This window comes from Oncorhynchus tshawytscha, linkage group LG06 (genome assembly GCF_018296145.1).
Source record: "Oncorhynchus tshawytscha isolate Ot180627B linkage group LG06, Otsh_v2.0, whole genome shotgun sequence".
Taxonomy (NCBI): domain Eukaryota; kingdom Metazoa; phylum Chordata; class Actinopteri; order Salmoniformes; family Salmonidae; genus Oncorhynchus; species Oncorhynchus tshawytscha.
In genome coordinates, this window is record NC_056434.1 from 65574712 (window position 1) to 65601724 (window position 27013).

Consider the following 27013-nt stretch of genomic DNA (forward strand, 5'->3'; position numbering starts at 1 on the left):
GAACCCGGGAATAGGCTTTTGTTGGCTACAGTCCAAGCTATGTCTTCCAATAGTGCGACTGCTGTCGTTATCCAACTTGAATAAACGCTTGGTAAAGGTAACAGCAGTGGTGTAGTCTACGGCGATACGGATATCACTTATTAGTGATATCTACTTAGCGCATTGATGTGATTGTGAATCACACTGCTACTCTCATTTAGCTATTTTCGCTTTACGGATTGTGGTTGTTGTGGATGGCTGTTCACAAATCTAAATGTGTATTTGAACCTAATAATGGTTGAATTCAAGAAGTTAAGTTGTCTATCAAATCATTGTTTTTGAAACCAGGTGACAGACAGTGAAAATTGTGCTCTTGAAACAGCTCCGAAGTGCGGATCCCAGTTTATGGAATAAAAGTGGGGCTTTTATTGCCCAATCTAATGCATGCTGTCAACAAATAAATCCATAGGTCTGATCGACACACGCTCAAATTTGCACACTTTTGACTGCCCCTTTAAGTCAATCTGTAGTTGCTACATATACACGCACGTGTATATATATATATATATACACACACACACACACACACATTGATTCTTGAAGAATATAACTTAAAAATGACTCATGAATTAAGTTCAACTGTCACACTCCATGGGAACCCAAAATATAAGCTTGTTTTACTCCAATGTGTGTAAACATTGTGAATGTAAACAAATACTGTATAGCATAACATGGTTAAAAAACGTTATATCATGGATGGTCAGTCCCTGCATCCATAGCTGTCTATTTATCTGAGAGTGGTTACATTTATCCAGGCCCATCACTCAGCTTTTTACCAAAAGAGGCAGGGAAACCATTTTATTGTTTCATCTGTTGATTTGCCCTTTGATATCTTGATAATATGCAGCTGTTTAAAGTGCCACCAACAAACAGGCAAACAGGCCTTTAGCAAATGTAGCATATGACATTCACTTTTCAAATGTAAATAGCACTTTTCAGTAGTGCTCAAAGTATGCCATTCCATGAGCGCAGCATTTATTTTTCAACTCGAATCAATGAGCCCAATCAGTCCTCCATGACAACAAAATCATAAACAGAGTAGGGCTGGCTAATAAGTCCTTAGTTTGGAGGTTATGCTCAGGTAAAACAATTTGGCTAATCTATACATCCATATTTCCAAGTCCTATTCTTTAAGATCAAGGGGTATAACATTTATTGGAATGCCAGAAATTCTGATAGATGTTGGCTTTTAATGTTAAGATGATTTATTATATGTAGTAGAAAGCAATGGGTTAGAAGAAGCCTACATAACCAACCCATAAAGAAAAATTTGACATCCATATATGGCCAACTATGTAAACTTGAACATTGATTGATGCTTCAATAGATGTCATTCAATTGGTAGCATACATTTTTGTTGTCTTCTATTGACTCTTAAGGGGAAAGTAATCTAAAAGTAACAATGTAATCAAGTTACATTACTGATTACGATTTGGGACAGGAAACTAGTAACTGAAAGTAATCTACCCAACCCTGGGCATACCATAATGATGTTTTATGTTTCCAATGTCTGATTACAAGGTCTGAGAAATAACAGAGAAAATGTTGTGGTCACTGAAATTTATTTGAACTCTACTTTAGCAACAACAGATAAAGGACAACCCTTTTTTTTTTTTTTTACTAACACAGAATAACATTGAGCATAGTAAAGTCAGTGAACAAATGAGTTTTTTTTTAAAGATCAACAATTCCAAGGTTATGTTCATGAGTATCTATATCCACATCTTCTTTTCTGGAGGGTGCTGTAAAGAGTGACAGATATTACATGGTGTAATTGTCAAAGAAAGCCATGTTCGGATATCTTTTGGTCCATGCTGCACTACCTTACCAAATTCTGTTTTCTTCTTAAACGTGAGTTCTTGTTCCTGTATTAAAATACCTTTCAATCATTTAAAGAGAAAAGAACATTTCTTAAGAGTCTGAAGGTGGATATACCAAAAACCATAGTAATCAATAAGCATGGTACAGTACATTACCTTTTAAGAAGTAAAGAAAGGTTTTGCTGAACGAAGAAGTAAAATTCTCAAGACAAAAGGCTTGCAGAACAAGCTTCTAAAGTTCTGAAGATTCATCACTTAATATGAAAGTCAAGTCTTTTAGTGGAAGTTTCACTCCATTCAAATTCGAGCTGCCTGCTAGGGCCATCAAGTTAACAGGGCTTAGTTTCCGAATCAGCAGTATTTGTGTGGGTTGCTACTTGTTCCCGTCTAATCCCATCAACTACCTAAAAACACAAATGTCCAACGGCCTGCTGTCTAGTGGAGTCTGTTACTCAAGATTAAAATCAAAGAGGTCTAAGCCCAGCACTTCTGTTGGGAGATCCAGGGTCTCTGTTGAGATACCAAGAGAATCTGATGGGTTATCCAGTTGTACGGGGGCATCCTCAGGAGTCTCTTCCTTGGGCTGCGGGTCAGACCCACTCTCAGTCTCCATTGACTCCTGAGTGTTGGTTTCAATGGTGTTACTGTTGTCAAGAGCTGTGAACTCTGGTTGGGTTTGCTCTGTTTGTGGGGCCGTAGCTTCCAAGGCTTCGCTGTTATTTGAGTCATTCAGGGCAGCTTTGGACTCTACAACTGCCTTAGTGGCCTGCGGGTCAAACCCACTCTCAGTCTCCATTGACTCCTGAGTGTCGGTTTCAACCGCGTTACGGTTGTCAAGATCTGGGAGCTCGGGTTGGGTTTGCTCTGTTTGTGGGGCCGTAGCTTCCAAGGCTTCGCTGTTATTTGAGTCATTCAGGGCAGCTTTGGACTCTACAACTGCCTTAGTGGCCTGCGGGTCAAACCCACTCTCAGTCTCCATTGACTCCTGAGTGTCGGTTTCAACCGCGTTACGGTTGTCAAGATCTGGGAGCTCGGGTTGGGTTTGCTCTGTTTGTGGGGCCGTAGCTTCCAAGGCTTCGCTGTTATTTGAGTCATTCAGGGCAGCTTTGGACTCTACAACTGCCTTAGTGGCCTGCGGGTCAAACCCACTCTCAGTCTCCATTGACTCCTGAGTGTCGGTTTCAACCGCGTTACGGTTGTCAAGATCTGGGAGCTCGGGTTGGGTTTGCTCTGTTTGTGGGGCCGTAGCTTCCAAGGCTTCGCTGTTATTTGAGTCATTCAGGGCAGCTTTGGACTCTACAACTGCCTTAGTGGCCTGCGGGTCAAACCCACTCTCAGTCTCCATTGACTCCTGAGTGTCGGTTTCAACCGCGTTACGGTTGTCAAGATCTGGGAGCTCGGGTTGGGTTTGCTCTGTTTGTGGGGCCGTAGCTTCCAAGGCTTCGCTGTTATTTGAGTCATTCAGGGCAGCTTTGGACTCTACGACTGCTTTAGTGGCCTGTGGGTCAAACCCACTCTCAGTCTCTGACTCCTGAGTTTCAGTTTCAATGGTGTTACTGTTCTCAAGAGCTGCTAGCTCGGGTTGGGTTTGCTCCATTTGTGAGGCCGTAGTCGCCAAGGCTTCGCTGTTCTTTGAGTCATTTGTTTCACCTTTGGAGTCTACAACTGCTTTAGTGGCTGTGCTGGTGATGGATGTGGTACTGGCTGTGGTAATGTTGCTATAGAATATGTCAAATAAATCTTGGGCTTTTGCGGCAGCTAGATTAGACTTTGGTTTTTCTGATTTGTTCATCACCTCACTTGGGGGTCTCTGCATGAAAGGAGGGGGTGTGACCATCACAGGAACATTCTGCTCACTCTCAGGGACTCCTGGTGCAGATACATCAAACTTCATGGTCATCATGGTCAGGGGAGGCAGGGGAGTCTTGAACTCGGGCATCACTGCTGAAGGAGTAGATGTGGAGGCTTGACTAAAAGACTCTGCTGTGGAAGCTCTCTTTTCGTCTGGTGAAGTGGGACCTGGCTTCCCAGTGCCCTCTGCTGACTTCTTCAAATCCACTTCCTCACCACAGAAAGCTTTGGAAATTATGTCTGCTGCCAGTACTGGGTCATTTTTAGGCTGGTTCTGTATGACAGGCAGAGGTGTCACGTCACTGTCACCGTCACCGGGTGGTCTGATAGAGAGAAAGGTGTTGAGAGGGGCCGGTTTAGCATATACCCAGGGCCCAAGTCCAGAGGGTTTTCTCAGGACTGTGGAAGGAGCAGGAAGGTTTGGGCGTATTTTCCCAGAGTTGAAGGGTACCCATGCGCTAGTTGGGGAGATGACTGTCTTCCCTGACAGTTTGATAGCAATGCTCTTGGCTGCGGCCAAAGACTTTGAAAATGCATCTGGGTCGTCATCCTCTTCAACCTCCTCATCTTCCTTCAGAAACTCAACAGCCACTCTCTCAGCCTCCTTCGCAAGCTCATTTTCTAGTTTTTTTTTCCAACTGAACTTACCGAAGGCAGATGGAGCCTTTGGCTCCACTTTGGCTGTTTCCTCACTTTTCTTGCGCAGCTTTGCTCTCAATGCTGGATTAGGACCACAGAACACTTTGGGAGGGTCACTGGGTTTCTCAGGCTCAGACTGCTTTCTAGATCCTGACGTCTCCTCCCTTTGACACCCACCCTTCTCTTTTCTTGATCGTCTTTCCTCCTTTTCATTCTTAGGTTTCCCTTCCTCCCTCTCTGATCTATACCTCTCCTCCTCTTTCTTGCTACATTTGGGATTGGGCTCCTTCCACTTCCCATATCTGGACCGGTCTTCCTCTTCCTCCTGCTCATTATCCCTCCAATTAAACTTGGGTCTCTCCTCTACCCTGCTAAACCTAGGCCTGTCTTCATCCTCTCTACGGTTTTTGAGCCTCTCTTCCTCTTCCCTGCGATTTTTGAACCACTCCTCCTCTTCCCTGCGATTTTTGAACCGCTCCTCCTCATTGCCATGCTTGTATCTCTCGTCGTCCTCCTTCTTACTGTACTTGGGCCGCTCTCCTCCCTCCTTACCATGTTTGTACCGCTCCTCCTCCTCTCTCTTGCGGTACAAATACCTCTCTTCTTCCTCATTTTTGCTGTACTTGACCCTCTCCACATCATCCTCCCTTTTGTGTTTGGACTTCTCCTCCTCCTTTTTGCTGCGTTTAGGTTTCCCTTCCTCCTTCTCTTTGCTCTTTTTGGACTCTTCCTCTTCGTGTTTACGTTTAAGCTCAGAGTGCTTTTTGTCACTAACTTCCAACGTGAGTCCAGCTTGACGATCCAGGTTCCTTCTCTGTTCGTAGAGCGGATACTCATACATTCGTTTCTGGCAGAAGAACCAAAGAAATATTCAAGTCATTAGAGTGAAATGTAAACAAGCTGTCCCAAAATTTGACTTCAAGGGAACAGTCTACCCAAATTACAAAAACATGTTTGTTTCCTTACCTTGTAAGCAGTTTATGGACAAAGAGACTGCAATATACAAATTGAGTTTGTTTACCTAGCCATTGACACCAAACACTAACATTATCATTTTCTAACCAAAAACTATTGTGAGCCAATGTACCCAATATTATTTAGCATGTTTTAAAGGTAGTGTCCAAATTCTCTTATAACTTCAAATCAAGTCATTGACAACACAATCTGGAGACTTTGGGATGACTTGGACATGATATTTAAACATGCTAATATAGTTTTTGCGGTGGGGGGGGGTTAGAAAATGCTTAAGTTAACGGTTTGTGACAGTGGCTAGGTGAACAAACAAAACTTGGTTTGCAGATGAGGAAATATATATATATAATTTTGTAATTTAGGTGTAATTTTGTAATTTATAGCTGTGTTTGAACACCTATAGTAACATACTGTATACTACATACTTAATGAGTATATACTACATGTTCATTTTAGTATACTGTAAACTAACAGTACCCTTACTAACGCTTCACCTGTCTACCGGAAGTTGATGCTGCTATGCAACATCTTGCTACCTTGTTAGAATAACTAACAAATTACTAGCTAGACTTCTTATGACTTCATTAACAATGTCCATTGCAAACGCTGAACGACTATACCACTTAGCTAAGAATGACGTAAATAATCAAGTCAATAAACGTGGGTAGTTCTTTAGATAGTTAATGTACTAGCAAGTTCGATGTATTAGTAGCCAACATACCGGTATATACAAGCAACTGCTGTAATGATATACTATGCGGTTTGTAAGGCTAATGTCATATTTCCGATACCATTTGATCATAGTAAAGCAGAGAATAAAAGACTACTGTGCGCACAAATAAATAAATTCAGTAGTAGTGTTCGGCATGGCCTGGCCGATTAATTAGGGTCAAATTCAATATTTCATATCAATCGGGAATCGGGATTACATTGCAATCCACGAGGAGACTGTTGCAGGCAGACCACCTGTTACGCGAGTGCAGCAAGGAGCCAAGCTAAGTTGCTAGCTAGCATTACACTTATCTTATAAAAAACAAATCCATCATCGTTGCACCAATGTACCGAACCATAAACATCAATGCCTTTCTTAAAATCAATACACAGAAGTGTATAAAAAAAAAAAACCTGCATATTTAGTCAAAATAAATTAATTTTAGCAGGGAATATTAACTAGGGAAATTGTGTCACTTCTCTTGCGTTCGGTGCAAGCAGAGTCAGGGTATATGCAGCAGTTTGGGTCGCTTGGCTCGTTGCAAACTGTGTGAAGACCATTTCTTCCGAACAAAGACCGTAATTAATTTGCCTGAATTTTACATAATTATGACATAACAATGAAGGTTGTGCAATGTAACAGCAATATTTAGACTTATGGCCCATTCTATAAATTACGGAACAGTTCCGTATTTCACTGAAAGAATAAATGTTTTGTTTTCAAAATGATAGTTTCCAGATTTTACCATATTAATGACCTAAGGCTCATATTTCTGTGTGTTTATTATATTATAATTAGGTCTATGATTTGATATTTGATAGAGCAGTCTGACCGAGCGGTGGTAGGCAGCAGCAGGCTCGTAAGAATTCCTTCAAACAGCACTTTCCTGCGTTTGCCAGCAGCTCTTCGCAATGCTTGAAGCACAGGGCTGTTTATGACTTCAAGCCTATCAACTCCGAGATGAGGCTGGCAATACTATAGTGCCTATAAGAACTTCCAAAAATCAGGTATATGAACTACAAATGGTATAGAATGAAATAGTTATATAATTCCTATAATAACTAAAACCTAAAACTTCTTAACTGGGAATATTGAAGAACTGGGAATATTGAACCACCAGTTTTCATATGTTCTCATGTTCTGAGCAAGGAACTTAAACGTTAGCTTTTTTACATGGCACATATTGCACTTTTACTTTCTTCTCCAATACTGCGCTTTTGCATTATTTAAACCAAATTGAACATGTTTCATTGTTTGAGACTAAATTGATTTTATGCATTATATATTTTTTTAATTAAAAAGTGGTAATTCACTATTGTTGTAATTGTCATTCTTACAAATACATATAAAAAATAAAATGGGAAAAAGCAGGCCGATTAATCGGTACCGGGGGGTTTTTTTTTTGGGGTCCTCCAATAATCGGTATCGGCGTTGAAAAAATCATAAAATCGGTCAACCTCTACTGTTCAAGACGTAACTTGAGGAAATGACAAAAGCATTTCCCAAACAAAGCCTTAGGTCACTTTTGATCAGGATCCTGGAGCGTTTGGTACCCTGATCTGCGCTATAAAGTATGTTTGAAACACAAAAGAACCTTGGCTGAAATTAATCCTGGACCTGAGTAGCAGGTCCAAGATTCAGGACCAGAGTACCAGGTAATGTGACGCAGCAGCACAAGTTGCGTGGAACTTTTTACCCGTTGTAAACAAGCTAGCTTGCTAACATCATGTTAAATGTGAGTCTTGCAAATCGTACCCTGAAACATTTATTTTAAGAATTCTACAAAACATTTTGTAGAATTTTCCCAAAAGCTCCAGGAGTCCAAACCAGAGTGCCGAATTTCAGATGAAATGTACCTCACGGTGAAATAATGCCCTACTCCCAACTAGAAATGGCCTACCTTGTATTTCTCATTGTGAGGTTGACTCGTGGCATGATCTTCAGCGCAAATTGCATCCCCGCAAAACTCCTCGCAAAGCTGGCAATAATATCCCCTCACTGGCACCAAAAACTCAGATCCTATGAGTGAAAAAAAGAGACATTTTTAAAAACACCTAATGGCCCGGGAACAATCACAGATTTGTACCTTTACTATGCTCTCCATGGAAAACTTTTTGTAAAAGTAGATTACTACATTTAGGTCTATTCTGTAAGCATACATATTCACATATCAAAATTTGTATACATAGTGGATATCATAAGTACTCAACCCCATGGAATTTTTCAAAATAAATGACATTACAAAGTGGGAATGAAACAGATTTAATTGTGATTTTTTTTGTAATTGATCCAGACAAAATACTCCTTAACGTCAAAGTGGAAAGAAAATTCTACAAATATTTACAAATTATATATATTTTAAAAAAATCTAAGTTCCCTCAGTCAAGAATTTAATTTCAAGCACAGATTTAACTACAAAGACCAGGGAGCTTTTCAAAAGCCTCATAAAGGGCAGTGATTGGTAGATGGGTAATAATAACAAATCAGACTTTGAATATCTCTTTAATAATTATACTGTGGATGATGTACTAAACCACCCAGACACAACAAAGATAGTCATCATCCTGAATTGGGCTGCAGGACAGGAAGGAAACTGCTCAGGGATGTCACCAAGAAACCACGGGTGATTTTAAAACAGCTACAGAGAGTTCAATGGCTGTGATGGGAGAAAACAGAGGACGGATCAACAACATTGTAGTGACTCCACAATAATGACCTAAATGACAGAGTGAAAAGAACAATATAAATATACAGAATAAAAGTATTCCAAAACATGCATCATGTATGCAACAAGGCACTATATAGTTATAGTGCAAGAAAACACAGCAAAGGAATACACTTTTTGGCCTAAATGCAAAACGTTATGTTTTGGCTAAATCCAACACGTCACTGAGTAACGGCCTGGTTATTTTCAAGAATGTTGATGGCTGCATCATGGTATGGGTATGCTTGACATCAGCAAAGATGGGGAGTTTTTCCAGATAAAAATAAATGGGATGGTGCTAAGCACAGGCAAAATCCTAGAGGAAAATCTGCTTCAGGCTGCTTTACACCAGACACTGGGGGAGGAATCACCTTTCAACGGGACAATAACCTACAACAAAAGGCCAAATCTACACTGGAGTCACTTACTAAGAGGACAGTGAATGTTCCTGAGAGGCCAAGTTAGTTGACTTAAATATGCTTTAAAATGTATGGCAAGACTTAAATTGCGGTACAGCTATGATCCCCAACACTAACAGAGCTTGAAGAATTTTGAAAAGAATAAATGGGCGAATAATGCACAATCCGGGTATGCAAAGCTTTTAATAAAGACGTACCCAAGAAGACTGACAGCTGTAATCCCTGCTAAAGGTGTTTCTAACATGTATTGACTCAAGGCGAATACTTATCCAATCAAGGTATATTAGAGTTTAACTTTTCATACATTTAAAATATATAATTATTTGGACATTGACAAATGTAATTTTTTTGAAGATCGTTCACAAAATGTTGACAAATCCATTTCAATTCCACTGTGTAGTACAAAATGTAAAGCAATCCAAGGAGGTGAATACTTATGATACCCACTGTCGACATTGGTACTTGACTATAAAGGTTGCCCAAAATAGGATCCCCTTTACATTGCATTTAGAAATCAATGCTTATTTCTTATGCACCTTTTGAACTCAGTGTCTGCAAACTGTGGCAGTAAAAGATTGCAAACAACATTTAACAGTACATAATAAATATTTAGAAAAAGGGAAAAATAAAAGATTTAAGTTTGTACCTTTAGCAGGTTTAGTCATTTTCTCTCCTGAAGAGTGAATCTTATTCTTGTCATTGTTGGAGGAACTTGACGCCCACGGTCGATTGTAAGGATCCTGAGTCTGCAAAGTGGCAAACAAAAAAGCATAACCAATCTGCTGTAAAAATACAAGGGACTGAACAGTTCAAATGAAAAGGTAAAAGGAAATCAGGCCAGTGATGGGGGACAAAAAACAGGAACAGGAGACAGCACTCATGATAGTAAACAAAAGCTCTTCAATTCACTGAGTATGATCGAATATCCAAGAAGGGCACAGCTCCAGCCGATCAGCCCCTCAGCTCTGTGCTCAAGAGATCCTTGCCGAGAACAGCCAATAGGCTTTCAGCATCATAATCAGGAGTCTGCTGCATTCCTTTTCAAGGTAGCTAACTAGCTAGCTAGCTAGCTGACTTCATTGTTAACAAGGCCTGTAAAGAGATGAGTCCATCTGAGTGTTTATCAGAAAGCAATATAAAATTTAAAGTTAAAATGTAAACTTGACTAGCTATCTATCATACCATCACCAAACCAGTCACACAATGCTAGCTAATAATGTATTATAAAGCAGTAGTTCTGGCCATGCAATCTAATTGTTTATCTTGCAGTTACCAGCATGGCTGGAGCGCAAGTACAGCACAGCTTCCTAAACACTTGCAAAATATATTAATAAGACTACATTCAGCAACACTGTAGCTAGCTCAGTGTTTGTTTACTGCGTGGCTTAGCAAGGATAGTTTGGCTGTTCTCTGTATGATATGTGACTGGTTCCACAGCAGAACTCCTGAGCACGGAACTGCTGAAGCTGGAGTCTTATTGGGACATTCTACAAATAGTACACAAACCTTTCGGTGCGATTTGCTGTGCAAGTGCGTGAAAAAATCAAACATGGAACCACAGGTGACATTGCAGCTTTTGCACCAGTGGTTCCCAGCGTCATAGTGTTCAAACAGGTCTGCTGGAGTCTCAGGAGGCTGGGTACTGGCGGGGGCTTTCTTCTTCATTTTTTCAGGAGAGGCTCTTGAGGACGACAATGCTGCCTAATGAAGAACAGAAGTTACACAAGTCAGCAAAAGAGCGAAATAGGCCTGGAGGAAGCAGACAAAAAAATACATTTGAGTGTTAAAAATTAAAACAGATGTTCGATAAAGAGAATTTTACGATGATCCCCAAACACTGAAGTTTTCAAAATCTCTTACCTTGGCAACATAGGCGATCTGTGTTCCAGCCTTGAGGGAGTTACTCGTGAGTTATCAGAGAATCCTGTTTAAGGCTAATATAGGACCCATATCGTCGTAGCCTTGTACGCTAATCTCCACCAATTAATGGTCAAAAATCAAATTAAGGTCTGATTTGTGAGCAGAGCAAAGCAGTCGAGAGAAATGGACTCAATGAGTGCTGTTCACAGACCATGAGTGTAGAGTGGAAAAACATCAAGTATGATATTTAAAGAGATTCACTCCTCTCAACCAAACAGCTAAAATTCAGTCGAGTTTCCAATAGCAGAGGTCATAAAGATTGCGGCACCCACGCACTTACAACACATGCCTTGTTTACCAAGTTTGCCGTATTGTACGTTGCTCTCCGTTACTCTTCTTTGTATCGTCATAAGCCCAGTATACATGATCCAAGTTAAACGCCATGACGCAGGCAATTTGAAAAATCGGGGAAAGTATATTGTGCTGATTTATTGGGGCACTGAACCATGTTGCGCGCAGTAGTTTAAAAACTCCATGGAATTAGTGGTAAAACCATGACGTCATATTTGAATTCCTACAAGTGTATGCACCCCCGCCATTAAAATCCATTTGACTTTTAAGATGCCAAGCCGCTCTACTGTAAAGATAAAATGTTACATTTTGGTGTATTCTTGTCTTCAAACAATACAGTTTCCATATTTAATAACTTAAATGATTTAAATTGAATACCTTATGATTACGTTTTTTGAATGAGAAATTAGAGATGAGTGACCACCCTATTAACATTCTCTTTTTAAAACACAAATTTGAAAGAATTAGAGCCACTTGAAAAGGATTAAAACAGGCCACATAATTAGGATCCCTCTCTGTATGCAAAGTATTCATCCCAACTAATCTCTGATCTTCTAGCTACATGTTGATAGCGAAAAATGCTTTCGATTAAATGACAGTTAAATTACAAACAGGGGAAAAGGATGGTCGCCTTTCAATTTATGAATGTAAATACCCTATATCCAAGCTTCTAATGCAAACATCTTACTGAGTTTGGCATCTCCAGAAACTATTTCAGAGAAAAAGTTTGTGATGGTTGTGGTCTTTCATAAACAAATACAGTGAGCTCCAAAAAATATTGTAAAATGTAGGAAGAGCTTAAGCTTAATCACAACTGTTGGCCATATGAAAGTGAACAGGTTCCACCTATGTTGCAGGTATAAAACACATTCATTTGTAAACATGCATGTATTTGCAGACCAGTTATGAGATCAGTTGGGTCAGACATTGGCATACAAAGAGGGAACTTTTCAATCAAGATCGTGATCCAACTCTGCCTCTTGGGCAACACCAACATATGACAGAGCACACGGAATGTCCAGGTTAGACTGAGTAGTTGCACCAACATTGATTAACCCCATATCTGATGTATAAGCAGAAGGCTAAATGCCAGGTATTCAAAGTAAATACTGCTTACTGGTATTTAATGGATCAGACAAGGGCAAGTAGACATTTGCATCCAAACCAGCCCTTATGAATAGTTATTCAAGAAGTCATTTAGACTGATATTCTAAAATAAAGCGAAGGCTACATGTCAATTTCAGCAAAAAAAAAATGTTTCTGCAGCAATGAAGGTTTTAAGGTTCTACCAGTACTTCAGCTCTCTGGCTTGTGCCTGGAGCAGCTTACGGAATTCTACCTTAGCAGAGGCATGGGCCACAGGTGATCTCTCTCGGATGTGAGCACGCTCCTTTTTCTTCTCTTTCTCTGGAGGGTGTGTTGGCTGCTCAAGGTCCGCAGAACCCCTACCCTCTCGCCGGGGCTTGTCATTTGGTTGTAGACCGAGAATGAGAGCCACCTTGTCAAGCTCGGATCGTTTCTTCTCTGCTACCTCGTGCTCTTTGCGGAGCTCAGCAATCTGAGTCATGACCTCTTCCTGCAGCCGACTGATCTCAGACAGTAACGGGTCCTTATGGCCATCCTTTTCACGCCGCTTTTTGCGCAGAAGCTCCCCTACCAAGACAATACAATTTTTATCCAACTGTACAAAACCTAATGAACATTTATGACTTAAAATTACAAAGAAATATAGGAAAGAAATGAGATGATTGAAGTACCTTGCTGTTTCCTCAATCGCTCTAGTTCCTTCATGAGATAATCCTTCTTTTTCATGCGGATCTCTCTGTCTCGTCTCAGTTTTTCCCGTTCTTCAAGAACCTACAGAATGGAGAATCATTAGAGAACGAGTGTATGGAAAGAAAACAAAACCAGCCAAAACAGTGTCAAATGGCATTTGAATTGAAGTGGATAGCTGAATACACCACCTTTTGTTTTTGGCTTTCATTATTTCGCTCCTCTAAAACCCTCCTGTCCTTGCCATTATCTTGAGGGGCCATATTGGATGATGCTATACAGGAAAAATGTACAAAATTAGACAGGAGTTATGTGCTGCAGTTTCATTGATCAAAAAATATATATACTCTACCAGTCAAAGGTTTAGACATACCTACTCATTCCAGGGATTCTCTTAATTTTACTATTTTCTACAATGTAGAATAATAGTGAAGACATCAAAACTATGAAATAACACATATGGAATCACGTAGTAACCAAGAAAGTGTTAAACAAATCCAAATATATTTTATATTTAAGATCCTTCAAAGTTGCCACCATGGCCTTGACAGCTTTGCACTCTTGGAAATCTCTCGACCAGCTTCATGAGGTAGTCACCTGGAATCCAGATCAATTAACAGGTGTGCCTTGTTAAAAGTTCATTTGTGAAATTTCTTTCCTTCTTAATGCGTTTGAGCCAATCAGTTGTATTGTGACACGGTAGGGGTGTTATACAGAAGATAGCCCTATTTGGTAAAAAACCCAAATCCATATTATGGCAAGAACAGCTCAAATAAGCAGCGGAACAACGGTCCATCATTACTTTAAGACATGAAAGTCAGTCAAACCGGAAAATTACAAGAACGTTGAAAGTTTCTTCAAATGCAGTCGCAAAAATCATCAAGAGCTATGATGAAACTGGCTCTCATGAGGACCGCCAGAGGAAAGGAAGACCCAGAGTTATGGCTGCTGCAGAGGATAAGTTCATTAGAGTAACCAGCCTCAGAAATTGCTGCCCAAATAAATGCAGTAACAGACACACCTCAACATCAACTGTTCAGAGGAGACTGTGTGAATCAGGCCTTTATAGTCTTATTGCTGCAAAGAAACCACTACTAAAAGGACAACAATAATAAGAAGAGACTTTCTTGGGCCAAGAAACACGAGCAACGGACATTAGACCGGTGGAAATCTATCCTTTGGTCTGATGAGTCCAAATTTGAGATGTTTGGTTCCAACCGCCATGTCTTTGTGAGATACAGAGTAGGTCAACGGATGATCACGCTCCGCAAGTGTGGTTCCCACCGTGAAGCATGGAGGAGGTGTGGGGATGTTTGCTGGTGACACTGTCAGTGGCTTATTTAGAATTCAAGGCACACTAAACCAGCATGGCTACCACAGCATTCTGCAGCAATACACCATCCCATCTGGTTTAGTGGGAGTATCATTTTGTTTTTCAACTGGACAATGACCCAACACACCTACAGGCTGTGTAAGGGCTATTTGACCAAGAAGGAGAGTGACGGAGTGCTGCATCATATGACCTGGCCTCCACAATCACCCAACCTCAACCCAATTGAGATGGTGTGGGATGAGTTAGACCGCAGAGTGAAGGAAAAGCAGCCAACAAGTGCTCAGCATATGTTGGAACTCCTTCAAGACTGTTGGAAAAGCATTCTTCATGAAAGTGGTTGAGAGAAAGCATTACACACTCTTGGCAATCATCAAGTGGCGCAGCGGACTAAGGCACTGCATCTCAGTGCTAGAGGCTTCACTACAGACACCCTGGTTCGAATCCAGGCTGTATCACAACCGGCCATGATTGGGAGTCCCATAGGGTGGCGCACAATTGGCCCAGCATCGTCCGGGTTTGGCCATTGTATGCCGTCATTATAAATAAGAAGAATTTGAAGAATTCTTCTGAACTGACTTGCCTAGTTAAATAAAGGTTAAAGTCAAAGGGTGGCTACTCCTTCAAGAGCATTGGAAAAGCATTCCAGGTGAAGCTGGTTGAGAGAATACCAAGAGCGCAAAGCTGTCATCAAGACAAAGGGTGGCTATCTAAAAATGTGTTTAACACTTTTTGGTTACTACATGATTCCATATGTGTTAATTCATAGTTTGATGTCTTCACTATTATTCTACAATGTAGAAATATAGTAAAAATTAAGAAAAATCCTGGAATGAGTAGGTATGTCCAAACTTTTGTCTGGTACAGTATATATTGATGGGGAATGAACAAGTCATTAAACATCCACTTATTCAATGCCATCAGTTTATTCTCACCCTTTCTATCACCCCCCTGGTGCAACTCTGGCTGGATAACTTTAAGGTATGGTCTGTCAAAAGGCGGAGCATTCGGAAAATCTTCAATGGGAGATTGAGGTGGCATGCCCATAGATGGAGGTGGGTACATGGGCCACTGTTGGGGCATGTAAGGCCAGTTCCCATATTGCCCATAGCCAGGAGGTGGATAGTTGGGTGGTACCAGACCATGCGCCTGGGCTTGGGCATAGGCAGGCATGGAGAGAGATGGGTGGGTGGGTGGCACTGGAGTAGTTTCAGGGGCTTGTGAAGCCTTCTGCCCCCAGCTACTGTCCTCAGTCCTCACCTCTCTGCCGCCTCGAGTCTTCCCATGGTTGCTGTGCCTGTCAGATAGGGGTGACTTCTTCCGGTTCCTGCTGTTATCACGGCTGCTACTACGGCTCCGGCTGTCGCTACGACTGCTAGAGCTGCTCCCACTGCAGCTCCTAAGCCTGCCACTGCTCCTGTCTGAGCTTCCTGAAGAGTCACGGCGATCCCGCCTGTTGCCAGGTCGACGGGAGGGAGTTTTCGGAGGGGGCTTCTTTCCATGCAGACGCTCCTGAGTCCTGGCAGCCATCTTGCTTATCTCTGTCACCCCCAGGTCCAGCCCAATGGTTTTGAGGAGGTCCTGGATCTTCTCGTACTCCTCCACATCTTGCTTCTCCTTCCCTTCCAGTGGCCCTGTTCCTGGTGGGTAGTCATTAGGCTCTTCAACCTTGATATTATGGTCAGGGATGGCAGAGGACCTGCTTTGATGCCGATACCTCATGTCCATTTGTTGCTGACGAGAGCTTCTCGGATCTACAATACCAGGATGGCCCTCTAGGTGCGGTGAGGTGCCATAGCGTGCCGGGTCACTCATAATATCACCATAGAGCTCTGACAGACTGTGCTGACGGGGAGCTTCTGCTGGAGCCCTGCCCCGCTCTACATCATCTTCATCGCCATAAAGGAACTTCTCCTCATCGTCAATGTCTGGTACCCTCTTCCTTTTCTCCTCCTGCGGTGCAGGTGCACCTCCCAACAGGTCAAGGATCCCAGCAATCCCACTGTGGTCCAGCCTACTCTGGGCCATGTGTGGGTCATCCCTCAGCTCCCCCAGCATGGTGGCCAACATGATAGGGTCCATGCCTTTCATAGCTGAGAGAAGACGCTCTGCCTCAGCCTCACCAGCAGGGTCAACTCTTGGAGAATCACTGTTCTGCAAAACAAAAACAAAATAATAATCTATGATAACCAAATTTATCATGAATAGTAATTTGGATGAAGAAGAAAAAAAAGCCTTGTTGGATGACAGGGTTAGAGTGAGTATAGAGATGGGTAACACAATACACAGCTATAGGCAACATAATTAATTTAACATAGTAAGAAAATGACATGTCCACTACCTGCACATATGACGGGGAGTCAGTCTCAGAGTCCATGCGCCTCTTCAGGATGGACTTTGTGGGAATATTCAGCATGTCTTCCATCTCTTTGCGGCGACGGGCCAACTCCAGCTCCTTGAACCCACTTGTCTTCTTTAAGTTATTATCACCTCCCCTGCTGCTCCTGCTACTGCTGCTAGTACTGACACTGCGGCTCCTGCGTGGACCAGCAGTCTTTGCTCTGCTCATACTGCGGGCCCGTCCATAGCTCTGGCCATGACTCCCACTCCTGCTTCGGGACCTGCTTGGTGGACGGCTCTTGCTCCTTCCACGACTCTTGCTCCGCCCCCCCATTTCAGGGCTTTTGCTTCGGGCCCGGCTTTTGCTTCGTCCCCCCATTTCAGGACTGCGGCTTCGGGCCCGGCTTTTGCTCCGTCCCTTCATTTCAGGGCTGCGACTTCTGACGCGGCTTTTGCTCCGCCCCCCCATTTCAGGACTGGGGCTTCGAGCGCGGCTTTTGCGCCGTACCCCCATTGCAGGGCTGCGACTTCGGACACAGCTTTTACTCCGCCCCCCGATTCCCGGGCTGCGGCTACGAGGACGGCTCTTGCTCCGCCCCCCGATTCCCGGGCTGCGGCTACGAGGACGGCTCTTGCTCCGCCCCCCGATTCCCGGGCTGCGGCTACGAGGACGGCTCTTGCTCCGCCCACCGATTCCCGGGCTGCGGCTACGAGGACGGCTCTTGCTCCGTCCCCCGAATCCCGGGCTGCGGCTACGAGGACGGCTCTTGCTCCGTCCCCCGAATCCCGGGCTGCGGCTACGAGGACGGCTTCTCCCCCTGCTGGGACTCTGCCTCCTGGGGCCACGGTCATCAGGGCCGTCATAACTGGACCTCTTTGGCAGGTAAGGAGGGTAGTCTCTTGAGGGTAGCCCTACCCCAGGTGGTCCAGTCAACTCATTGCCCACAGTGATGACCAGACTGTGGTCAGGGGGGATGCCACCACGGGGAGATGGAGATCTCTAATGACAGAAATAGATATGTAATCAGTTTCATAACACTGGGATTTTGAAATGATAAGACAGCATTTTGTGCAATTGATGCATTGCTCCAATAAAAAAGGCAATATGAGCCCGTGCAAGGGACGGGACTAACTTCCAGTTCCAGCTAACAATTTAACCAGTATCAGGGTAGAAGAGGAGACAATGAATGTCAAGTCTTCTCTCTAGCCCAGGTAGATACCATTCATTTCCCATTAGACAGCTCTGCAAACATTGTCAAAATACATTCGGTACTCACAAAATATGGAGTTTGTGAGCAACCGATACATACTTTCCAAAAAAAGTTTAACATTTATAAGCAACCAAAAAAAATTGTCTGTAAATAATCTCTATATTGTTTTTTTATCACGTGCCAAATCCACCTCTTCAGCACCAATAAAATCACTCATTACTGCCACGCACAGGTTGGTACAGTATCCCGAAAGGTTATTTATTTCATTACCTACAACCAGGGCCGCCGGAAAACGTGTGGCGAGGCAGCATTTGCCACAGCACTTTTTAATCAGGTGGCTGCGCCACACCACTTTGGATTTATACTAAACAAAAATATAAATGCAACATGTAAAGTGTTGGTCCCATGTTTCATGAGCTGAAATAAAAGATCCCAGAAATGTTCCATATGCACAAAAAACTCATTTCTCAAATGTTGTGCACAAATTTGTTTATCCCTGTTAGCAAGCATTTCTCCTTTGCTATGATATTCCATACACCTGACAGGTATGGCATAGCAAGAAGCTGATTAAACGGCACAATCATTACACATTGTGCTGGAAACATTAAAAGGACAATAAAAGGTGCAGTTGTGACAACACACAGATGTTTCAAGTTGAGGGGCCATGCAATTGGCATGCTGGCTACAGGAATGTCCACCAGAGCTGTTAACAGATAATTTAATGTTAATTTCTCTACCATAAGCCGCCTCTAACGTCGCTTTAACGGTGATACACCGATATGACATTTTTGGCCGATACCCATATCTGATATTTCCCTTGACAAAAAAAAAAACGAGACGGATATTTTCAATTTTAGCAGTCTTTTAAGCATTCCAGTACAGTTAAATAGTTCACACACATTCCCTGGTTCAAATCCAGGCTGTGGCCGTGATTGGGAGTCCCATAGTGCGGCTCACAATTGGCCCGGGGTCATCTGGGCCGTCATTGTAAATAAGAATTTGTTCTTAACTGGCTTGCCTAGTTGAAGGTTACACACACACCAAAAAGTTGGTGTTGGCATTTATTTATGTCCCCATTACCAGTAAAACATAATCAAAACCTATTTATTTCACTTACTTGCTGTGCCGTTTCGTTATTCATTTGTTCAGTCGTTTCATTCTCAACCAGGATCTCTATGAAAGCCATTTGGGTCTTTGCATGTCAAAACAACACGTCAAATATCACTACCACCATCTGTTTCAATAGCTATAGTTAGCTAGCAAATTAACTACAGTTGTAGTTGGAGGTTTACATACACCTTAGCCAAATACATTTAAACTCAGTTATTCACAATTCCTGACATTTAATCCAAGTAAAAATTCCATCTAAGGTCAGTTAGTATCACCTCTTTATTTTTTAAGGATGTGAAATTTCAGAAGAGAGATTTATTTCAGCTTTTATTTCTTTCATCACATTCCCAGTGGGTCAGAAGTTTACATGTACTTAATTAGTATTTGGTAGCATTGCCTTTAAATTGTTTAACTTGGGTCAAACATTTCAGGTAGCCTTCCACAAGCTTCCCACAATAAGTTGGGTGAATTTTGGCCCATTCCTTCTGACAGAGCTGGTGTAACCGAGTCAGGTTTGTAAGCCTCCTTGCTCGCACACGCTTTTTCAGTTCTGCCCACAAATTTTCCATAGGATTGAGGTCCGGGCTTTGTGATGGCCACTCCAATACCTTGACTTTGTTGTCCTTAAGCCATTTTGCCACAACTTTGGAAGTATGCTTGGGTTCATTGTCCATTTGGAAGACCAATTTGTGACCAAGCTTTAACTTCCTGACTGATCTCTTGATGTTGCTTAAATATATCCACATAATTTTCCTGTTTCATGATGCCATCTAGTTTGTGAAGTGCACCAGTCCTTCAGCAAAGCACCCCCACAACATGATGCTGCCACCCCCATGCTTCATGGTTGGGATGGTGTTCTTCAGCTTGCAAACCACCCCCTTTTCCTCCAAACATAACAATGGTCATTATGGCCAAACAGTTCTATTTTTGTTTCATCAGACCAGAGGACATTTCTCCAAAAAGTACAATCTTTGTCCCCATGTGAAGTTGCAAATTGTAGTCTGGCTTTTTTATGGCAGTTTTTGAGCAGAGGCTTCTTCCTTGCTGAGCGGCCTTTCAGGTTAGGTCGATATAGGACACGTTTTACTGTGGATATAGATACTTTTGTACCTGTTTCCTCCAGCATCTTCACAAGGTCTTTTGCTGTTGTTCTGGGATTGATTTGCACTTTTCAAACCAAAGTACGTTCATCTCTAGGAGACAGAGCGCGACTCCTTCCTGAGCGGTATGACGACTACGTGGTCCCATGGTGTTTATACTTGCGTACTATTGTTTGTCCAGATGAATGCCTTCAGGCATTTGGAAATTGCTCCCAAGGATGAACCAGATTTGTGGAGGTCAACAATTCTTTTCCTGAGGTTTTGGTAGATTTCTTTGGATTTCCACATGATGTCAAGCAAAGAGGCACTGAGTTTGAAGGTAGGCCTTGGAATACATCCACAGGTACACCTCCAATTGACTCAAATGATGTCAATTAGCCTATCAGAAGCTTCTAACGCCATTACATAATTTTCAGGAATTTTCCAGGCTGTTTAAAGGCACAGTCAACTAGGTGTATGTAAACTTCTGAACCATTGGAATTGTGACACAGTGAATTAATCTGTCTGTAAACAATTGTTGGAAAAATTACTTGTGTCATGCACAAAGTAATGTCCTAACCGACTTGCCACAACTATTGTTTGATAACAAGAAATTTGTGGAGTGGTTGAAAAAAAAAAGAGTTAATGACTCCAACCTAAGTGCATGTAAACTTCCGACTTCAACTGTATATAGCTAGGTGTCAGCATCTAAAATAACCCTAATATATGAGACAGTTCTTATTTGATTTATGGTGTCGGACCCATCTATGTGAAGCTAGCCACAATAAGGATTTTCCACAATAGTGGACTTTGCGGTTAGCCTACAAAATAAAAGTAAGCCATAATTCTACTATTTGTATTACTGTCTAAAACATACTTTTATTTTGAAGGCAAACTGCAAATTTCATTGTTGTGCCTAATACTTATTGTGGCTAGCTTCACGACATATAACCCAGTGTGGTCAAGCCTCACTAGCCAGATGAAGCTAGCTGGCTGCTTATAACATTAGCTTTGGGCAACAGGGTTAAGTTGCTGACTAGCCATTTATTTTCATGAACTGAAGCTCAATTTCAATAGGCGAACAACAAGTGGCAACCTAGCTAATACCCACTCACAAGGACGAAAAATAGCGCACTTGGTAGTGTGGACCGGTGTTCGACCAGTCGGCGAAAGCTAACATCACCCACGACAGAGAACTTTGATTGTCAAGGGCAATGAATTCCATTATCTTGGCTATAATAGATTTCACATTTGAGTTGTCTCGCTGAAATTTTGTTATGCTTTCAAATGACTGCTCGACTTGTTGACTGTCGATCCACACAGCAGACATTGTGGGCTAGTTTAGGAATGCTGTGTTGCACGTGTAGTGCAAAATTTAACGTGGCATCTTAAAGTCATGTACCTACGTTATATAGGTATGCACGTCAGCTTTGACATCGGTTTTGCACATCGGAGCATTGAAATAGACATGCACGATATCTGTGAACATATCAGAATCGGCCGATATTAGCTAAAAATGCAAATATCGGTATCGGACGATTCTGATATGTTCACAGATATATCGTGCATCCTTATTTTAAAGAATTTGTCAGTACGCCCAAATCGGCCTCACAAGCGCAGACCATGTGTAACCACACCAGAAAGACCTCCACATACAGCTTCTTAATCTGCGGGATCGTCAGAGACCAGCCACCCAGACAGTTGATGAAACTGAGGAGTATTTCTGTCTGTAATGAAGTCCTATGAAATGCTTAAAGAGTTGCATTCTGTCTTGGAATGGGTGGCAAGTAATAAACTGGTCCAGAACATCTCTAAAACTAAAAGCTTTGTATTTGGTACAAATCATTCCCTAAGTTCTAGACCTCAGCTGAATCTGGTAATGAATGGTGTGGCTGAACAATTTGAGGAGACTAAATTACTCGACTTACCGTAGATTGTCAAAACATGTAGATTCAATGATTGTCCATAATAAACAGAGGCTCTGCTTTTTGGACACCACACTCCAAAAAGCAAGTCCTGCAGGCTCTAGTTTTGTCTTATTGTGATTATTGTTCAGTCGTGTGGTCAAGTGCTGCAATGAAAGACCTAGTTAAGCTGCAGCTGGCCAAGAACAGAGTGGCACGTCTTGCTCGTCATTGTAATCAGAGAGCTGATATAAATACTATGCGTGCCAGTCTCTCTTGGCTAAGAGTTGAGGATAGAAAAAGAAGTTGCGCAGTTAGGCTAAGAAACATTAATGTGTTGAAAATCCCAAATGGTTTGCATACACTACTTACACACAGCTCTGACACAGACTTACCCCATTTTGGGGAATTTTCAGAGGTGGAAACTTTGTGGGAATTAACAGGAATATGCTAATTAATATTAATACCATTTAAAAGTAGATTATTTTTGCATTGGATATATTTACCATATCATATGGAGACAGAAACATAAACCTGTTACCTTATTATTTACAATTGTCTACTTATGATTAATTCCTTCTGATAGAAATAAAAACAACTATTTAGTTATGAATTGAACTTTAATGAAATGAGTTGACTCTTCACATGGGATGATTTAACTGAACAACAAAAGGGAATATTGAATGATCCATCTCCCAAAAACATTTTCAATATACATCTGTAAAATGATAGTCTAGAAACTAAAGCTTTGGTTGTCTTCCTCCCAGGCTTCCATGTCTTCTCCCTGGACCTCATCTTCACTGTCACTCTCAAATCCTGTTGAGGATGGCTCATTGTCAGGCTCAAAAAGCCTCAAATTTGCTAGGACAGCCACCAATTTTTCAACCCTTGTATTGGTCAGCCTGTTGCGTGCTTTGGTGTGTGTTCCCAAACAAGGACCAGTTGCGCTCTGATGTGGCTGATGTTGGTGGAATTTGGAGGATGATGAGGCAACAGGGGAAAGAGCCTCAGATCCACAAAGTCCACTTCCAACAGGTGGCTGATGAGATATGTTGGCACGACTGCCAAATTGCATCTCCATCCCAAAGCCCTTGCTTGGAAGTGTACTTCGCCAGACTGCCAAGAACCTTGCCCTCATCTAGGCCAAGGTGGCGAGACACAGTAGATGACACCATAGGCCTTGTTGATCTCTGCACCCGACCGGATGCTCTTGCCAGCATACCTGGGGTCCAACATGTACGCTGCGGCATGTATGGGCTTCAGGCAACAGTCTTCATGCTTTTTGATGCATTTCAGAACTGCAGTTTCCTCTGCTTGGAACAATAGTGAAGTGGGCAGGGCAATATGGATTTCTTCTCTTACATCTGCAAGCAGAGTCTGAACATCAGACAGGACGGCATTGTCTCCATCAATCCATGCAATGGCTACTGCTATAGGTTTCAGGAGTTCCAGGCTGTTTACCTCTCTCCCAAAATACATCATCAGCATAAACCCAACCAGTCATGTTTTCATTTGATTGTCAAACAATCACTTCAAAAGGGCTCTTTTACTAGGTTACCCACGCATGTTCATCCACAAGCAACATATTTCCAACCTCCAAACAGTGGTGAATGGAAAAAGACATCTGTTACACAAAACATCAAAAATGTAATGACATTTGGTGATGGTCAGTAGTCCAGAATGAATGCCTCCACTGCTGTCTGTGCGCGTCTCGTGTCAGTCATTCATCTCTGCCTTGGTAAAATTTCTGTTTTCTTGTCGAACCACATTGCATTTTGGAGCGTAGGCTGTCCACCCGTTTCCATTTGCAAATTTTTCCTGCCTCTGACACTTACGGTAATTATAAATAATGGAGTAATAGCCTACAGTTTTCTTGACATTTGTTTTTATGTATTTTATTTAACCAGGTAAGTTAACTGAGAACACATTCTCATTTACAGCAACGACCTGGGGAATAGTTACAAAGGAGAGAAGGGGGGGATGAATGAGCAATTGTTTTCATTATTGTGATAGGCTAAGGTTTTACAGGTATGGCATACCCTAACTATTGATTTTGCCTGGACACTGTACCAGACCTCCTTACTTTCACCCCTGTATTTAAATAGATTAAGTAGACAATGTTTTTATAGTAATCTTTCTGAAGAGATTTGGTCAAAAACAATACTTTTTTTGGGGTGCTCGTAAAAAAACATTTTTTTTGTGGAAGCACACACCAGGCATGATGGCAGTAAAAGATTAAAGTTGCTCAGTGAAAGTCCATATTTGGGTAGTACCAAACGTACTTTGACTTGCAGAACTGTCTAATGGAAAAATGAATGGTTGCTAACTGGGCTAGAGGAGACTTGTCATACTCATCGTCTCCTCCCCTGCACAGAAGTATATTCCTTATGTCGATTCAGTTGCAAAACGTTTCGTCTGTTGCTTGATTTATTTCAAACAGAAACCGTTTAATCCAAGCGGAAAATGTTTTGTGACGAAAATGAGTTTCTATTGGACAAATTAAGGTCGACCCCACACAGTTACCTTCCGATTGGTTCTTAAACGATAAACGGTTTCCGTTGCAAAACGTAATGTATACACACCAGATAACGTAACTGATTCAGCAAACAATAAACAGTGATCAAATGGTTATGCTAACTAGCCTAGTAAAGCAAAAAAAAATGTATAGCTACGTTTACCAATGTAATTAACTAGTGGTAGGCTGGTCAGGTAGCAGTAACATGCAAATAATGATTGTACTTACTTCTCTTTGGGGAGGGCCGCTGCCCCAGTATTCACCACCTGGTCCTCTGCGACTTCCTGAACCAGCTGAAGTATACCTCCTGCGCGGTGGAGAACGTCTGTACTGGTCTGGAGGTGGTCCGTCATGGTAACCCTCAAACGGCGGTCTGGGCCTGCCCCGTTCTTCTCTAAATGGAGGCCGAGGATACGGCCGGCCAGGCGTAAGACCACGGGGCGGTGGACCACGGCCCTCGTACGGCGGCGGATACCCTCGAGGTGGAGGCCGTCCACGATACATATTTTACTGTTAAACTGGACTTTTCCTATCAATTACAGCCACTTACTACCGAATAGATTTGATACACATTGCCGTTTTATATTACTTACTGTATGTCTGCAGCTAGTGATAATGACATTCTAACTACCATGTAGCTATTTCAGTTTGTTTGACGAACACAGCGCTCACTGTGTTACGATTTCCGGCCTGATTGAACCGAAAAACCTTGTCTTCTTCTTTCATATATTAGCGGTCCGCCAACTAACGTGAACGGTGCATGCCGCCACCTACTGTGATGGAGTGTGTGGTCGATTACGGTTAGATTTAAACAAAATACAACAAAAACCTAAATCGTCCGAGTCCTTCCCAATCCCATACTACTAAGAAAATAAAAGAGCCATGCTAATTCCGACCACAGCCCGTAAATTAACAGACCCTCCTCCCAATCCCCGAAATATATATATATATATATATACATATATACACACACACACACACACACACACACACACACACAGTTGAAGTTGGAAGTTTACATACGCCTTAGCCAAATACATTTAAACTCAGTTTCACAATTCCTGACATGTAAGCCTCGTAAAAATTCCTTGTTTTAGGTCAGTTAGGATCACCACTGTATGTTAAGAATGTGAAATGTCAGAATAATAGTAGATAGAATTATTTATTTCAGCATTTATTTATTTCATCACAATCTCAGTGAGTCAGAAGTTTACATACACTCAATTAATATTTGGTAGCATTTCATTACATTTTTAAAAAACTTGGGTCAAACGTTTTGGGTAGCCTTCCACAAGCTTCCCACAATAAGTTGGGTGAATTTGGCCCATTCCTCCTGACAGAGCTGGTGTAACTGAGTCAGGTTTGTAGGCCTCCTTGCTCGCACACACTTTTTCAGTTCTGCATTTGGAAGACCCATTTGCGACCAAGCTTTAACTTCCTGACTGATGTCTTGAGATGTTGCTTCAATATATCCACATCATTTTCCCTCCTCATGATGCCATCTATTTTGTGAAGTGCACCAGTCCCTCCTGCAGCAAAGCACCCCCACAACATGATGCTGCTACCCCCATGTTTCACAGTTGGGATGTGTTCTTCGGCCTGATAGTCTCCCCCTTTTTCCTCCAAACATATCGATGGTCATTATGGCCAAACAGTTCTATTTCTGTTTCATCAGACTAGAGGACATTTCTCCAAAAAGTATGATCTTTGTCCCCATGTGCAGTTGCAAACCATAGCCTGGCTTTTTTTTGGCTGTTTTGGAGCAGTGGCTTCTTCCTTGCTGAGTGGCCTTTCAGGTTATGTCAATATAGGACTCATTTTACTGTGGAAAAATATACTTTTGTACCAGTTTCCTCCAGCATCTTCACAAGGTCTTTTGCTGTTGGTTTGGGATTGATTTACACTTTTCGCACTAAAGTACGTTCATCTCTAGGAGACAGGACAGTCTCCTTCCTGAGCGGTATGACCGCTGCGTGGTTCCATGGTGTTTATACTTGCAAACTATTGTTAGTACAGATGAACGTGGTACCTTCAGGCATTTGGAAATTTCTCCCAAGGATAGAACAGACTTGTGGAAGTCTACAATTTGTTTTCTGAAATCTTGGCAGATTTCTTTGGATTTTCCCATGATGTCAAGCAAAGAGGCACTGAGTTTGATGGTAGGCCTTGAAATACAGCCACAGGTACACCTCCAATTGACTGAAATGATGTCAATTAGCCTATCAGAAGCTTCTAAGGTCATGCCATTATTTTTGGGAATTTTCCAAGCTGTTTAAAGGCACAGTCAACTTAGTGTATGTAAACTTCTGACCCAATTGTGATACAGTAAATTATAAGTGAAATAATCTGTCTGTAAACAATTGTTGGAAAAATGACTTGTGTCA

At 42.0% G+C, this 27013-nt stretch overlaps 1 protein-coding gene across 6 annotated transcripts; it reads right to left on the reverse strand.

The window, feature by feature from the left end:
• Positions 1-1584: 1584 nt before the first annotated feature.
• On the reverse strand, positions 1585-25345 carry LOC112252900 (zinc finger protein 318). 6 transcript variants are annotated; one of them, XR_002953909.2, is made up of 12 exons: positions 24858-25345; positions 16812-17810; positions 15406-16624; positions 13332-13414; positions 13125-13224; positions 12707-13020; positions 10663-10857; positions 9803-9902; positions 7934-8052; positions 2016-5196; positions 1868-1904; positions 1585-1781 (listed from the first exon to the last, which is right to left on the reverse strand). XR_002953909.2 is itself a non-coding variant. In XM_024424592.2 (10 exons), the coding sequence occupies exons 1-10, from the start codon at positions 25131-25133 to the stop codon at positions 2308-2310; spliced, it is 6294 nt and encodes a 2097-aa protein (XP_024280360.2). In that variant the 5' UTR covers positions 25134-25345; the 3' UTR covers positions 1585-2307. The 6 variants fall into 6 exon arrangements, 1 of the variants encoding a protein (XP_024280360.2); XR_002953908.2 differs by having other exon boundaries at positions 1868-1918; XR_002953907.2 differs by having other exon boundaries at positions 1585-1904.
• Positions 25346-27013: the final 1668 nt, after the last annotated feature.